The 15027-nt window shown below is 33.1% G+C and overlaps 2 protein-coding genes across 2 annotated transcripts; one reads left to right on the top strand and one right to left on the bottom strand.

The window, feature by feature from the left end:
- Nucleotides 1-492: 492 nt before the first annotated feature.
- On the bottom strand, nucleotides 493-1176 carry LOC141660601 (zinc finger BED domain-containing protein RICESLEEPER 2-like). Its single transcript, XM_074467589.1, has one exon. The coding sequence runs from the start codon at nucleotides 1174-1176 to the stop codon at nucleotides 493-495; it is 684 nt and encodes a 227-aa protein (XP_074323690.1).
- Nucleotides 1177-10392: 9216 nt separating this feature from the next.
- On the top strand, nucleotides 10393-12280 carry LOC141724717 (epi-neemfruitin B synthase L1AT-like). The gene is made up of 2 exons (XM_074526952.1): nucleotides 10393-10541; nucleotides 10772-12280. Exon 2 carries the CDS (start codon nucleotides 10780-10782, stop codon nucleotides 12100-12102), a length of 1323 nt encoding a protein of 440 aa, XP_074383053.1. The 5' UTR covers nucleotides 10393-10541; nucleotides 10772-10779; the 3' UTR covers nucleotides 12103-12280.
- Nucleotides 12281-15027: the final 2747 nt, after the last annotated feature.

The following is a 15027-nucleotide window of genomic DNA, read 5'->3' as shown; positions in this document are numbered from 1 at the left end:
GAACAACACAAAACAATTAGTCTGTTCATTACTCATTCGTTTTCATTTTCTATTGATCCATCGCCACCAGAGATAGTGTCTCAGGACCAGAAATATAGTAATTTTTAAACTAACAATTCAGAAGAATCGTTACCTTAAAAACCAACATTTTTTTATAGTCCACCTCCTGACTCTTGATTCTGGTGCTGGTAGCTGCTGGTATATCTGTGCATAAAATAAAGATCAGAATTCAGGGTCATCAGGCTGGTCAAATTTCACATTAAGGAGGCTGTTTTAGCTTACTGACATCAGTTTAAACTTACTGTTCATGTAGATCAGTCTGACTGTTTGCAGTTCCAGTGGCTGATGCTGTTGTGGAACTTGCATCAACCTTCATCTTCTCAAGTGCTACATAACATATTGTATACAATATTATTCATAAGTAATTTGTGCAAAATGCATTTCTACTTTAGTAAACAAAAAATCAGATAAATCTTTCATACCTTCGTCAAGTTATCTCATTTCTTCAGGGTCCTCTTCAACACTAATAGCTTTTACGGTCTTTCTCATCCAATCTTGAGCACAAATAAGTGCTTCAACCATTTTAGATGTTAGGGAACTCCTAAAATCATTGAGAACTCTACCACACGTGCTAAAAGCCGATTCCGAAGCTACCGTGGATATTGGAAAAGCTAAAATATCTCGAGCCATTTGAGATAAAACAGGAAATCTCATTGAATTATTCTTCCACCACTCTAATATATCAAACCCATCCGAACAACTATATGTTTTTGGTTTTTCACTCAAATATTCCTCCAAATCCGATGCACTACCATCACTTAAAATCAATCCAATATCTTTCTCAAATTGCATCCTCAACAATTGAGCTGGATGCACTTGGCTAACATTTTCTTCCCATCTTTTATCTCTACCTTCATCTCTTTTTTTGTTCGTTGCCATTTTAGATTTGTATTCATTGAACATTTTGTTCAATGTCCCTTCTAATGACTTTCCCATTGACCCCCCCCCCCCCCCCGCCGCCTCTTCTCCATACATGTGCTTCAACATATACACCACAAATTGTAACTTGTGCCTTGGATCTAGTACCACCGCAATAAATAAAAAATTGTTCATTTTGTTTGGATCTCCCCAATACTTGTTAAACTTACCCAACTTTTCCGTTCTAATGACAAACATTTGCTCATTAGATCCAATTCCCAACTCTATCTTTTAATTTTTATAGATATATTTGATAATGTCATGGCTAATATGATTTATGTTTAGTTTTCAGATCTTACTTAAACAGGATAAATCAGTACTTACTGGAAGTCAGGACTTAAGGATATCAGTACTTATATTATCAGGAGATAATCATCAGAAGATGGATATCAGAACTTAAGTCCTGAAGGACGTTCAGATAAGGACAGTAGCTGATTAAAGGAAAGAAGATCGAGATAAACATAAGAAGAGATATGCATGAAGAAGGAGTTCCGTGAAGAATGGAATACTTGGAAGAAAAGATATCTGATTGATATATTTTAGGAAGCATAATTATATTCCATATCAATTAGCGATTATCTTGTAACTGTATAGTATATAAACACAGATATAGGGTTTACACTATAAGTGTTATCATATTCGAGAAGATTATTCAATATAACCCTAGCAGCTCTCGTGATATTTATTCATCACTGAGAGGTAACAGTTCCATATTGTAACAGAGTTTATTGTTTCAATAAAGTTTGTTTTCTGTTACTTGAAACATTAAAAGTTCGATTTGATTGTATTTTACACTATATTCACCCCCTCTATAGTGTGTGTGACCTAACATTTTTGCAATGCAACATCATTTGAAGTAGCATTATCTACCGTGATACTTAACACTCTAGTAATTCCCCACTCTACCAAGCACTCCTCGATTGCCATTGCAATTGACTTACCTTTATGACTATGGATTGGAAAAAAGTTTAGGTTTCTTTTATGCAACTTCCAATCTTTATCAATAAAATGTGCGGTCAAACACATATAATTAATTCTTTGATTAGAAGTCCATATGTCCGTAGTTAGGCAAAGACGTTGTGTTGGATCACGCAATGAGCCTTTTAAATCATTTCTTTTAAGAGCATACATTCCATAACAATCACGTGCAACCGTCCATCTAGATGGAATTTGAAACATTGGTTGCACGGTAGCCATAAACTCTCTAAATCCCGCACCCTCCCCAAACTTGAATGGTAATTCATCTACAATAATCATCTTAATATACTTTTCTCTAGCCAAATTCTTGTCAAAAGTCCAACTAGTCAATGATGCGTTCCCACTATCTTTATTACCTTGAAAGGCTAATTTTGTTTGACGACCTTCAACATTGTATAACTTGCAAGATTTCAATTGATTATGCAAACTACTAGTACCGTTCTTTGAAGTATTTGCACTTAATTCCTTAGAACAATACTTACACTTACCTTTAATAAGATTCCCTTGTTCATCTCTAATTTTGTGATAATGCTCCCATACATTGCTTCTAGATTCCATTGGCTTTTTCTTTCGGGCATTCGAAGCTACAGTTTTGCTTGGAGTTTCAAGTTCTTCATGGTAATCACGCTCACCTTCCATCTAAAAAAACAAGACAAAATGAAACAAACATAAGAAATTAAGATTCAAGACTATAACAAAAATGGGCAGTCCAGTGAGTCAGTGACAGTGAGGCAGTGAGTAAACAAACAAAAACAAGACAAGTATCTTTTCTGAGACTACTGATAAAATGGCCAAAGTCAAACTAATGTTATGATTACTAATATGAACCAACGCATATAAAAGAAACTACTACATCAACAAAAACTACAAAACAACCAGATCAGAAATGAATAAAGCGAGTAATTTTATAGCCAAAAATGTAAAAAGAACAAAGAAAAGAAACAAGAGGAGATGAGTAAAACAAACCCAGAAATCAGAATCAACAATTTAAACACTCAAACAAATAAAATCCAGCCATTTAAACAAATATGTTCATTGTTCAAAACATCACAAAAATCAAATTCACAAATTCACCAACTGAAAATCGAATTGAGTAATTGAAAATCGAATTACTATCAATCTAATAATCTATCATCGTTCATTCGTTCTCAATTAAAAACATCACAAAAGATTATCAATTTATAATTGCAGAGTTAAATCGAATTAATTACCTCGAAAAAATCGAATGAATCGATGTGTGTACTTGCAGAGTTGCAGTTGCAGATTGGAAATCGAAGATTTTTTGTTGAAAAGACTGAGAGCGTGAGAGTTGAGTCGATAACGAGAGTGAACTTGAGAGCGTGAGAGTTGAGTCGACTACAAGAGTGAACTTGAGAGTTGGATGTATGTATCTCACTATGTGTATCTTGTATGTAATAAACTACTAAAGACTTAAAGTTAAAGTATATATCTATTAATATTTTGTAGTACAAAATTTGTATAGAATACATAACTTCGGTTATTTATTCGGGTTTTCGGTTAACCACGGTTAAAAACCGAAAAACCGAATTTCAGGAATTTTATTACCGAAAACCGAACCGAATTTTATAATTTGGTTAACCGAACCAAATTTATTTCCGTTATTCGGTTCGGTTTTCGGTTAACCGAACCGAATGCACACCCCTAGTTCGATGGCTACAATAATTATGATTTTGTACAAAGATAATTTTTTTATAATTGTTGTCATTTTATTAACTCAATTATTATTTTTATAACAGATAACAGATGAATTGTATTCGTCAAATTTTTTTTAATGGACGTTAACATATTGATTTTTTGATTTTTATCATCACACGTTGATGGTTTAACTACTAATTATTTAAATCATTTATATATATTGACATTTTATAAATCGAATTATTATTCAAAAAATAACTAAATTATACTTTTAGAATGTCAATTGACTTCTAGATTTTTTATTTTTTATCTATAATTTTTAAGCATTGCTACTGGATGGACCATCTAAAGAAACTGAAATATGTAAAAATAAATTTTTTGACTAAGTTTGACATACAAAATTTAAAGAAATAGAATAAACTTATATTTCTTACATGTTCTTAACAATAATCTGGAGTGAAATTCTAATGCTTTTTTAAAACTAACATATATTTTTTTTGTTAAGAGATAATCTAAATTAATTAAGACTTTTAAGTTGTTCAAAAAACGTGTTACGAATATTATAAAATTTTAAATTAATATGATATAAATGTGCTAGACATAACTTTATACTAAAATACATAAAGAAGTGGGGATGTGTTGCTATTTTTTTTCTTGATTTTGAATTTATTTTATCAATTATAAATATTATATATTACGGTAAATATTTCATCTTTAATATGTCAAACCTACTTGAGAATTTGTTTCTAATATTTTTTAAGATAGCTTGTTTTTCAAATATTAGTATCTAAAAATCATCTATAATATATTTATAGTAAAAATTCTCAAAGTTTTATAAATATTATTAAGTTTAATTATTTGTAAATGATAATTTGATTGATAAAAATGTATGAGTCATTTTAATGCAAAATAAATAATAGTTGAACCATCAAAGTACAATAGTAAAATTTTAAAATGAAATTTATTAATGTCGGTTAAAAAATAATTAACCGAATGCAATTATATGTTAAAAATAATTTAATCACTAAACTAGCAATTAACTATAAAAGAATTATTTTTATGCAAATCAATAATAGTCCTATCAACAATGCAATTAAGTCTGATTTCTCTTTTGTAAATTTCTGTTATATATTCGTATGACCAGTTGGACTATAACACCAGTTTTAGGAATGTTCTAACATGTTTAAAATTTAGCAATAATTCAAAAACGAATCCAGGAAAAGGCTAAGATTTGTAAGATTAAGATATTTGGAATTTTGGACACACAATTATGGTCATCCCCCATGTTAAACAGACAACCTCAAACAGATGGTAAGGAAACACATGCAACTCGATTAAAATGGTGGCGGAGTTTATAGAAGTTCTAGATTATATTTGGGTTACTTGGTAAACTGGAAATCGTCCTGCGAAATTGTATTTGTGTATGTTTACTATGATCCAGTGAATTACTGGTCCAAACCATAACTTATCTAGGAGTGAAGATGAAAGGATTAAATAATTTATATTTTATTTTATATAAATTGGCAATATTTGTCATCATAGTTATTAAAATTTTAATTTAATTAATATTGCCAACAAAAGTTAGTGCACTGATTGCCTTTGTCCCATTACGTGTAAGTTAAAAGTTTGACTTAGTGTTTAATTAATTAGTAAAAAAGGTTTATATTAAAGTATTTATTTTAAATTGTTTAAAAAGAATAATTAATAAAATATTTATCTTTTAATTTAAAAATTAATATAATATTTTTAATAAGTTTTGCAGGAATATTGTACCAACTCAATAAATCATTAAAAAGACAAATCAAAAAACTTAAATTATAAAGTCAATAATAAATATTAAACTTTGATAAATTAATGATATTCAAATTAAAGTATACTAAACTTTGATAAATAAATTATATTCAAATTTACCTAAAGAAAGTTCAATTCTAAAATTATTTATTTATAAAAACTATCACATGTACCTGTTTTTCATGTTTTTTTGCCAAATTTAAAACATATTTTCATTAATAACTTGAAATATACTCAGTCCGGGGATCTTGAAACAAGGTTAAAAAAAATAAAGCTAAATAATTACGCGCCATTTTGTTTCCGAATTACTTAATAAAGAATATAAATATTCTGAAAATTAAAAATAAAGGTAATGGTTTCCCCTCCAAATTGACTGTGACATTAGTCTATTGATAGTGCAATGTTCAGAGGGTTTAGTTGCAACATATATGAACAAATATTTTTTATAAGAAGTGAGCATATGTGATTTTTACCACTGTTCCAAGCGTATCCCGGCTATCTATCTACCGAAAACCAGCTATCTATCTACCTGACACCAGCTATATACCTGCCGAAAGTGTTGTTCATACTATATATCCAGATCTCCAAATACACCGTCAAATTCATTTTCAATACAACCATCACATCGCATAAAACGAGACATATCGCATAAAGCAAGATAATAAATAAAATAAAGAATAACTTAAACAGAATAATAGGAAAAAACCCCAAAATTATCTCGGAATTGATAGGGTATAAGAGACCCGGTTAGGATTCAACCTGGATCTAAAGGATATCAGGCTCGATCGATGGACCAAAATCCCCCTCTCCCTGAACAATCAAGTACAGGGACCAGGCCCGGGGTCATCCCATGACCCGGATCCGGATCCAACCCGGGACCTGGACCATTTGCCTACCTGGATCCGGATCAGGGCCAAGATCACCATGAGGGGGGCCAAGCAAACACATGCACATCCCTTAACCCGCCAAGGAAGAGTACGTGGGCACGTGACGGTGATAGCTATCAACAACCAACATACCAGGCGTCGTGTAAGCAATCCAACCAAGTCAGACGTCCTCTGCTCCCGAGATCCAACGACCCTGATTTAGAGATAACAACCCCTAAACCCTACCTTTGGGCTATATATACCCCCAAGGCTGAAGGGTTTAGGGGTTAGAAAAATATTCACACTCTTACATACTCACTCTCTCATATCCATATTCACATACATATATCTTCATCTTCTCCAAAACCTTGTTCTTATTGTTACACCGGAGGCGCCGTGGGAGCCAAACCCCTCTTCCGGTGTTATTTTGCAGATACCCAACCAGCAGCTAAACCTCCTTTATACCCAGAAGGTCCAAGAATGGTATCGGACGGAGCCGCCCGCTCACCGGAGTTATCAGGAATAATACCAAAATGTAATATATTGTTAGACCGGAGATTTTGAATTCAGAAAATGAATTTTATTATAAAATTCAAGCTCTTATCTTAGAAGATCTGAAAACTAAAGTGAATAACTGTAATAGATTTTTCGAATTTTGTGAAATAAAACTCGATTTTATTGAAGAATAAGTGAACAAAAGAAGGAGATGGAGATAAATACCAAGATAGAGATAGATAAGATGGGTGAAAAAAAATAGGATGGCTTAAGAAGATTGGGCGCTCGAACTCTCATTCTAATGCGAGAGAGAAAAGATTGAGATGGCTGTAGGAAGAATACTACTATACCTGTTTTTCATGTTTAAGTTGCTATTTTTAGGCTAATTCGTGTTAATCGGTACCGCCGAAAGACAGGTTGTTCTCAAATTAGTAATGCTTACCTCATTAATGATTTAATTAATAATAGGTTAAAATTTAATCCAAACGAATCACACTTTGCAAAGCCAACCATCAAAAAAGAAACCTCACCTATGATGTAACAAAAAAAATATAGAATCCTCCTGGTGTTTGTAGAAGCTTAATTTCAGTCAACAACGTGACACATAAAAATTATGTAAAAAGCTCGGGCCTAGGAGGAAGAACATGCATGTGCAGCTGGTCAGGGACCCATTTAGAATTTAAATTTTGAGGGATATAGGTCTTATTTTATAAATACATTTTTGTATTTTTTAATTTTTAGAATACTTTTATATATTTTCAAAATATTTAGTAATAAAAAAATATAAAATTTAATTTTAGAGGACACATATCCCTTTAGTTACCCTTAATTTTTAGATCCTCTTTGCACTGGTCCATCTAAAATTCAGAAATTAAGGATTAATCAGTCGGCCTATTTTTAAAATATCATTTTAGAATACCGATTATAAGATTATAATTCTATTTGTTACTCGAACACATTAAACTTGAGCTTGCGTCTTTAGTTGCCTGTGACTGTGAGATTGCAATTAGTATTGTTAATAATAATTAGGTTGATTTAAGGTGACAAAAAAATTATAATATATTAATATATATTCTTAACCTGTGTGCATCTGATCTATTATGATTAGGACTTGGGAGAGTGGCTAGTAAAAATAGCGACTACAAATACTAAATACGTAGTGCCAGAAGCCTAAATTTAGTGTGGGGCTTGTTTTTTATATTCTACAAAATATATTTTTTTTGAATAAAAAACTTGTAAGCCCATTATGCACTTGAACGTTTAAGTCACTTAAATTACCGTATCGGGAGATAGTGTTAATAATTATGTAAAAGATAAGATAAGTTTGCACTACTTTTCAATTTTAAATTTCCACGGTCGATAGACCTACTAGTTTAGAATAAGTTTATACAAGAATGATTTAGACTGGCAGCCACCTCAACTCATCCAATAAATCTAAATGCAAGTGAATTATTTTGTAACTGATATGACTGACCACGAATGTACTAGATTAACATATTTTACATTTGAACAGCATAGGAGGGCTGATCATCTAAGTAATCATCCTACTCCCTTAAATTTTTAGTTTATAAATTATCAAATAAAAACTAAACTTAAATTTACAGCCTTCTATACACAATCTCATAATTTTCCTTTTATTTTTAATTTGATTTTTACTATCAAACGGTAAGTTTTTTTTAAATCCAAATTCACTGTATTTTTCTCCATTTGCTCAACAATCGATTTGCCTAACATATGTGTTATATTTCGAAGTAAATTTTAAAAAAAAATATTTAGTTTTTTAGTTTATATTCTAAAATTGGTTTATATTAGAGTAACCCCCTATATATATATATATATATAAAAAAGCAACTCCCATAATTTTTACAAAAAAAAAATAATTGCTCCAACTTAAAATTTTTAATTGGGACAAAATTTAAAAGTGAAACTGTGAAAGTTATAATTCTTTATTTTTAAAAAATTATGAGTTACAAATAAAAGTAGAAGTTAGGAATAGATGATAAAAAAATTAGGAATAGATATTGAACAAGTATTTCTAGTTTAACCACTTTGACACTATTATTTTCTATTTTGATATATTTAATATGAATTTAATATTAAGTTGATTTCATGCTTATCATGCCTTGATCCACGTAATTTCTAATCAGTTTTTGATAAGCTAAAATTAGTTCAACTTGTAAAAATTCTAAATTTTAGAATTTGATCAAATCCGTCTACTAATGAGTTAATAAAGTTAAGCTTTCTAACTATATAATTGACATGACAACCAAAGCCGATATTTAAAATTTGAAGGATACTACAGATCATAAAGATATTGAATATCTGTTGATTCATAAATTGGTAAAATTGTCGATGATTCTAATTGTTATAATGACAACAATTAAGAGAGAATTTTTAAGTCGAAAATATTCGTAATTCAATATATAAAATCGTATTTTTTTAAACTACGCTTAAACCTACTTCGAGCAGAACATGAAAAACACTCTGTTCGAGCTAGTTAAAAAAAAACCAACCCCCTTCTATTCATCGAAGACTGTTTAAGTGATTTGGTGGGCGGTGTGGGAAAGAAGTACACAGGACCAAGAAAACTATTAGGTTTTCCACATGCAGTCCTGGAGAGTCTGGTCCCCGCTATCCTGCTACTGCCCTGCATATAAGAGAGTTTAATGTAATTTTTATAAAAATTTAAAAGATAATTAAGTCGTTTTTTACTTTTTCTTGTTTTCATTTTGTGAAAGTAAGACCTTGTTTTTTCCAAGTAGTATTCGAGGCCGGCTGAAAGAAATAAGGAGTGTCACCGACTAATTAAAGCACCAACGTAATTCGCCGTTGACGACTGTGCATGTGAAATTGGTCATATGGTGTATTAAAAGATGAATAGTGAGTGTTACGTGTACAAAATTTTATTACAAAAAAATTGTACAGAATGATAAATAGCACTTAATGTGAACCGGCAATTCTTTACCTCAAGCATCTTTCTTAACGGATTCACCGTTCACGACTGTGAATGTGAATAAGTATGTGAAGTGTTAAAGTTAGGCGGGCGAGGAGGAATAAAGGGTACAGTACACAATATAAATTGCAGGAGATACGAAACTAGGCATGTGTAACTCGTGTGTACACTGATTATAATATATAGCAGCAGTCTGCATGGACGTCACAACTCACAACGACCGACACTATTGCAGTATTGCTACCAGATCAACATAGTCCAACGGAATATTATAGCAGTGAATTATGGAGATATTTATAAGTTTACTACTGATTCGGCTATTAGACTGTAAATTCAAAGCCAGGCTCCATTACCCATGCTTTTTATTACTTATTCGGGTTCTAATTAAATAATTCCCATGTTTTCTTCGAGCCCTCCATTTTTCATTGGGTTCAGACTCTATAATATTTGTTTTCCACAAGTATACTATAATCTATCAATCCATAGCTAGTGCGTTGATACTCAATACATAGTTTTGGAACGGTTGTTGTTTGTAGCCCTCATTGTTTGAAAAGTTAAAAAAACTACTTACAAAGACTTAATGGATAGAGCACAACAAATTGTTCAGAATCACAGTGATATATTAATAAGAACCAAAATTAGAAACATGCTGATCAAATACGTAATTTACTGTATATGCATGGGAATAGATTAATAAATCTTGTCGTGAACGTCTCTCCAGTAGATCCCTCTATAAAAGAAGTCACCTTCGCTTAGTTTTGTCACCACAAAGCAAACCCTCTCTCGCCTCATTTCAATATATTCATCCACAGATCCTAATCTTTGTATGTCCTTCTCTCTTATGTGGTGTTTCAGAGTTTCGAAATAATTAATTCTTTTAACATACAGATTATTCAACTGATCAGTAGTTTCGTAGCTTTTGTGTGTGTGTGTGTCTCTGTGTAAAATTCCACACTCTGCATGCATTATGATGTTACTGTATATGCAGTCTTAATTTAAGCAATTCGTTTATTTAATCATCGTTTATTTACTCAGGCTTGTTAATTTGTTGTAGATAGTAAGATGACAATTATGGATGTTCAAGTTGTATCTGAGAAGATGGTGAAGCCATCAGTTCCAACTCCTGATCACCTCAGGACTTGCAAATTGTCCTTCTTTGATCAGATTGCTCCTCCTGACCACGTTCCAATTATTTACTTCTACAGCAACAGCAATATCAACAACATCGGTGAGCTACTGGTAAAATCGTTATCAAAAACTCTGACTCAGTTCTATCCATTAGCAGGAAGATTTGTTCTAGATGGTTTTTATGTTGATTGTAACGATGAAGGAGTCGTGTATTTAGAAGCTGAAGTTAATGTTCCACTAGACAAATTTCTAGTCGAAGCAGAGAAAAATATGAAACTCGTGAATGAACTTGTTCCAAGAAAAAACTTTGGAAAAACTCATTCTTACACTACCCCAATTGTGGGATTACAAGTGAATTTTTTCGAGTGTGGTGGACTTGCTATATGCATGCATCTTTCGCATATTGTAGCTGATGGATATACTGCAGCTGCTTTTATCAAAGAATGGGCTACTACTACAACTGGCCTAATCAATGGTGGTCAAGTACTTTCTTCCTCTGCAATTAGCTTTGATTTCGCATCCCTTTTCCCTTCTAGAGATTTATCCGTGGCAATAAAGCCGCCTCAGATACCATCGTCAAAGAAAAGGCATGGCAAGATTGTCACAAAGAGGTTCCTATTCAATGAAAATGCAATATCAACTTTAAAAGCCAATGTTAACAAATCTGATGATATCAACCGGCCTACGCGTGTAGAAGTTGTGACATCAGTGTTATGGAAGGCTCTAATCAGGCTTTCTAAGCTTCCAAATTCTACCCTTTATCTTCACCTCAGCCTCCGGGGAAGAACAGGTATTGTTTCCCTAGTACTAAAAAATCCTTCTGTTTGCGGAAACTTTTACCTTCAGGTTCCTGCAAAGTTCAAGGGGGGAAATGAACCAAAAGATGAGTTGGAGTTGCATGAATTGGTGAAGTTGTTTAGAGGCAGTTTACGTAATACTCTTAAGAACTGTTCCGAAATATCGAGTGCTGATGATTTGTTCATGGAGGCAGCTAACAATGTGAATGAAGTACATGAAGATATGGGGAATGAAGAAGTTAATGTTAGTCTTTTTACATCCTTATGCAGAATGCCTCTATATGAAACAGAGTTTGGATGGGGAAAACCAGAATGGGTTACTATTCCGGAAATGACTTTGGAGATAGTGTTTCTCCTGGACACCAAATGTGGGACAGGAATTGAGGCAATAGTGAGCTTGAATGAAAAGGATATGCTTCTGTTTGAACTTGATCCCAGCATCACCGCTTTCACTTCCTAATTAGTCAGATCATGTAAACATAAAATATGTGTATGTGTGAGTTGCTTGAATTTATGATTAAGTTCCTTTTTGTCTAGAAGACCTTGAAATATGAACGGTAGAAACTTTTGTCATCTATAAAGTAGCAGAAATGCATGTATTCTGACATGGTTTGTCAAAGGGAATTCTAATTATCATGGAGCATATCCTTTTCATTCAGTGGAAGTCTCAAGCTTTTTGAGGTCTCCATGATCCATTCATTTTAAATGAGTTATAAATTGAGATTGATAAGCAGCTGGTTTTAGTACTTACTAACAACTTGTTTGTAATAATAAATATATATGTAGAGCCACCACAAACCTTTTCTTAAAGAATTACTAATTAACTATACCCATTACAAAATTTTCTCCCTTTCCGTTAACTAGTACATCAAACTAGAAATGTTTCTATTTGAATAAAGATATTTATATTGCTAAATTTTTTATTAAAGATTACCTTTCATCAAATGGTGTTTTTTCTTCTATCCACTAGCTAGAGGATAATTACTTAAGCTTTGAGATTTCCTGTTACGGTGAAGCTTTTAAGTGGATGAAAAATAATTAGGAATGTAGGGACACAAAAGTTATACATTCTTTGTTAGACATTTCTAATTAAACTAAAAAAAATGCTATTTAATTGAATATAATGTAAAAATGTTATAAAATAACAATAAAACAAAGTTAATATAATAGGTATAACATTAATATACTAATCATGTAAAAACATATATCATAATTTAGGTATGTATAATCAAGTATATAAAACGATTATAAAAGTAAAAGAAATGTGTTGAATAATTATTAATTATTTTAAGATTAAATGTGTCTATATAATTATTTCCATCAACATTAATTTTTAAGGTCTAAATAAACTAATAACTAATGTTGTTGTGGAATAAAAAACCCGAGTGCGTTAGTATTTAATACTAGGTTTTGTGAGTTTCGAGATTTAATGGCTGCTCTTGCGTTCGGGACTATCGGTCCTTACAAGATGCCTACGTATCTCTGTGTTGTAGAGAAGCAAACCGAAAATATAGTTTTAGGTTGAGGGATAGAGCCCTTTATATAGAGGTGAGTCTGGGGTTAGACTTGTGTTAGAAGACTTGGTGAACAAGTCTCCAACTTAGATGGTGATTAGGAGTCCTATAAGGGAAGGAACTCTAGAACCTTCTGTGTAGGACTTTGAGTCCGTTTAGTACTCATATCTCTGCTCTTTCAGGCATATTGGGCCTTGCCCACGAACAGTTTATGTTCGTGGACCTTGACGACCTCTACTGGTGGGTCTTACCTACATAGATCGTCTTGAGTGTGCTACGAGCTCGGACCAAATAGGTTTGTACTGGACTTCTAACAAGAAGCCCAAGTGTAATTAATACGACATATAATGTGTTTTTATGATGTATTTTCTATCCATATCATTTGCCCCCAACTTCCGGGAATACTACTCGAGTTTTCGTGGAAGTTAAAATGGTCTATTCGTGACTCGAGGGACTTTCGGCCCTTCTCGGGTATCGGCCCTTCATGGGTATCGTCCCTTTATGGGTATCGGTCCTTCATAGGTATCGCCGTTTTATCGTAAAGTGTGGAGAGACCTACACATTTACAATGACTTATTAGTGTGAGTATACACACTTAAGGCCTTTTCACAGGCTATCTGGATAGTGTTCAACACTAAACGTACCTAATCGGGACTAAAAAGTGAGCATTTATCACCCCTTAACCTTCGTCAAGGTTAATCATAGGGTAAAAGCTACTAACTGACCCTAATCGGGGCTAATCGTCCATAATCGGAGCTAATTAGGACTAATCGGTATGCATAAGACACTAAGTATCCCTAATCCACACTAATTATAAGAGTGAATAGGTTAAACGGCCCTAATCTGGGCTAATTTCATCATATGAATCAATAATTCTTCCTAATTCGGGCTAATTACGCTTAATATACATTAATCGACCCTAATTTGGGCTAATTTTCACTAATCGACCATAATCTAGGCTTAATCTAAAAATCCTAAAAATTTAAAAAAATTCAAAAAAATTCTGATTTTTTCCATTTTTTTCAAAAATTTTGAAATTTTTTGCAGAGGGGTCACTGGGGTCGAGCAGAGGCAAAACCTTCTGCTGTAGAAGGCTCTGCTCGGCCACATGGCCTTGCATGTGGGCTGCTCGGCCTGCAGTGGTCGACCATTCCTGGTCGGCCTGGAGCAGGTCCTCCTGCTCCGTGCTGTCCAGGGGTGTCTGTTCCAAATTTTTTTTTGAACCTCTTACTCAGAAGTTAGTTCTTCCACATACCTTGCCATGCTCTTGTTGCCCTTGGTTGTCCATGGAATTAATCTCATGGTTGCCCTTGCGTTCCTCAAAGCTCTGTTACGGCTGTTTCAGTGAACGTTATGCTACGGCTATTTCAGTGAACGTTCTATTACGGTTGTTTCAGTGAACGTTCTATAGAACTTGTTCTATTGGAAGCTTTATATTTCATTGAACTTTGTCCAAACTTCCTTTGTAGGATGTTGTGTACTCCAACGAACTCGTTCTTGTGGACGTTCTAGTCTTCACGAAACTTAGTTCTACTAGGAGTTATCCTTTCGGTGAAATTTCTAAAGGCCTCTCAAGAGGGCCTCCGAATCAACTTTTAAAGGCCTCATGGATCTCCTACATGAGCTCCTGGTTGGCCATATGGCCTCCAATTATTGGCTGGTCGGCCGGGAGTGATCTGAACGGACCTTGAGAACCTCCTGCAGGGTAGTCTGATCCGTCAGGAGGAGAACATTATGTCCCAGTGCTCGTGAGCATTCTAGCCTTCACGAAACTTATTTAGCTGAAAAGCTAATCTTATTTGAACTTCTATAAGTTTTGCTAGTCATGGTGATTAGTGTAATCAATCCTCAGTTAAGACTAACGACTTGTG

The sequence above is a fragment of the Apium graveolens genome, chromosome 5 (assembly GCF_009905375.1).
Source record: "Apium graveolens cultivar Ventura chromosome 5, ASM990537v1, whole genome shotgun sequence".
Classification (NCBI taxonomy): domain Eukaryota; kingdom Viridiplantae; phylum Streptophyta; class Magnoliopsida; order Apiales; family Apiaceae; genus Apium; species Apium graveolens.
This window is presented reverse-complemented; position numbering and strand designations above follow the sequence as displayed.

What these genes read in the sequence shown, in the direction of transcription:
- LOC141660601 (XM_074467589.1), bottom strand. Translation starts at nt 1,176, where the DNA reads ATGTTTGTCATTAGAACGGAAAAGTTGGGTAAGTTTAACAAGTATTGG.
- LOC141724717 (XM_074526952.1), top strand. Translation starts at nt 10,780, where the DNA reads ATGACAATTATGGATGTTCAAGTTGTATCTGAGAAGATGGTGAAGCCA.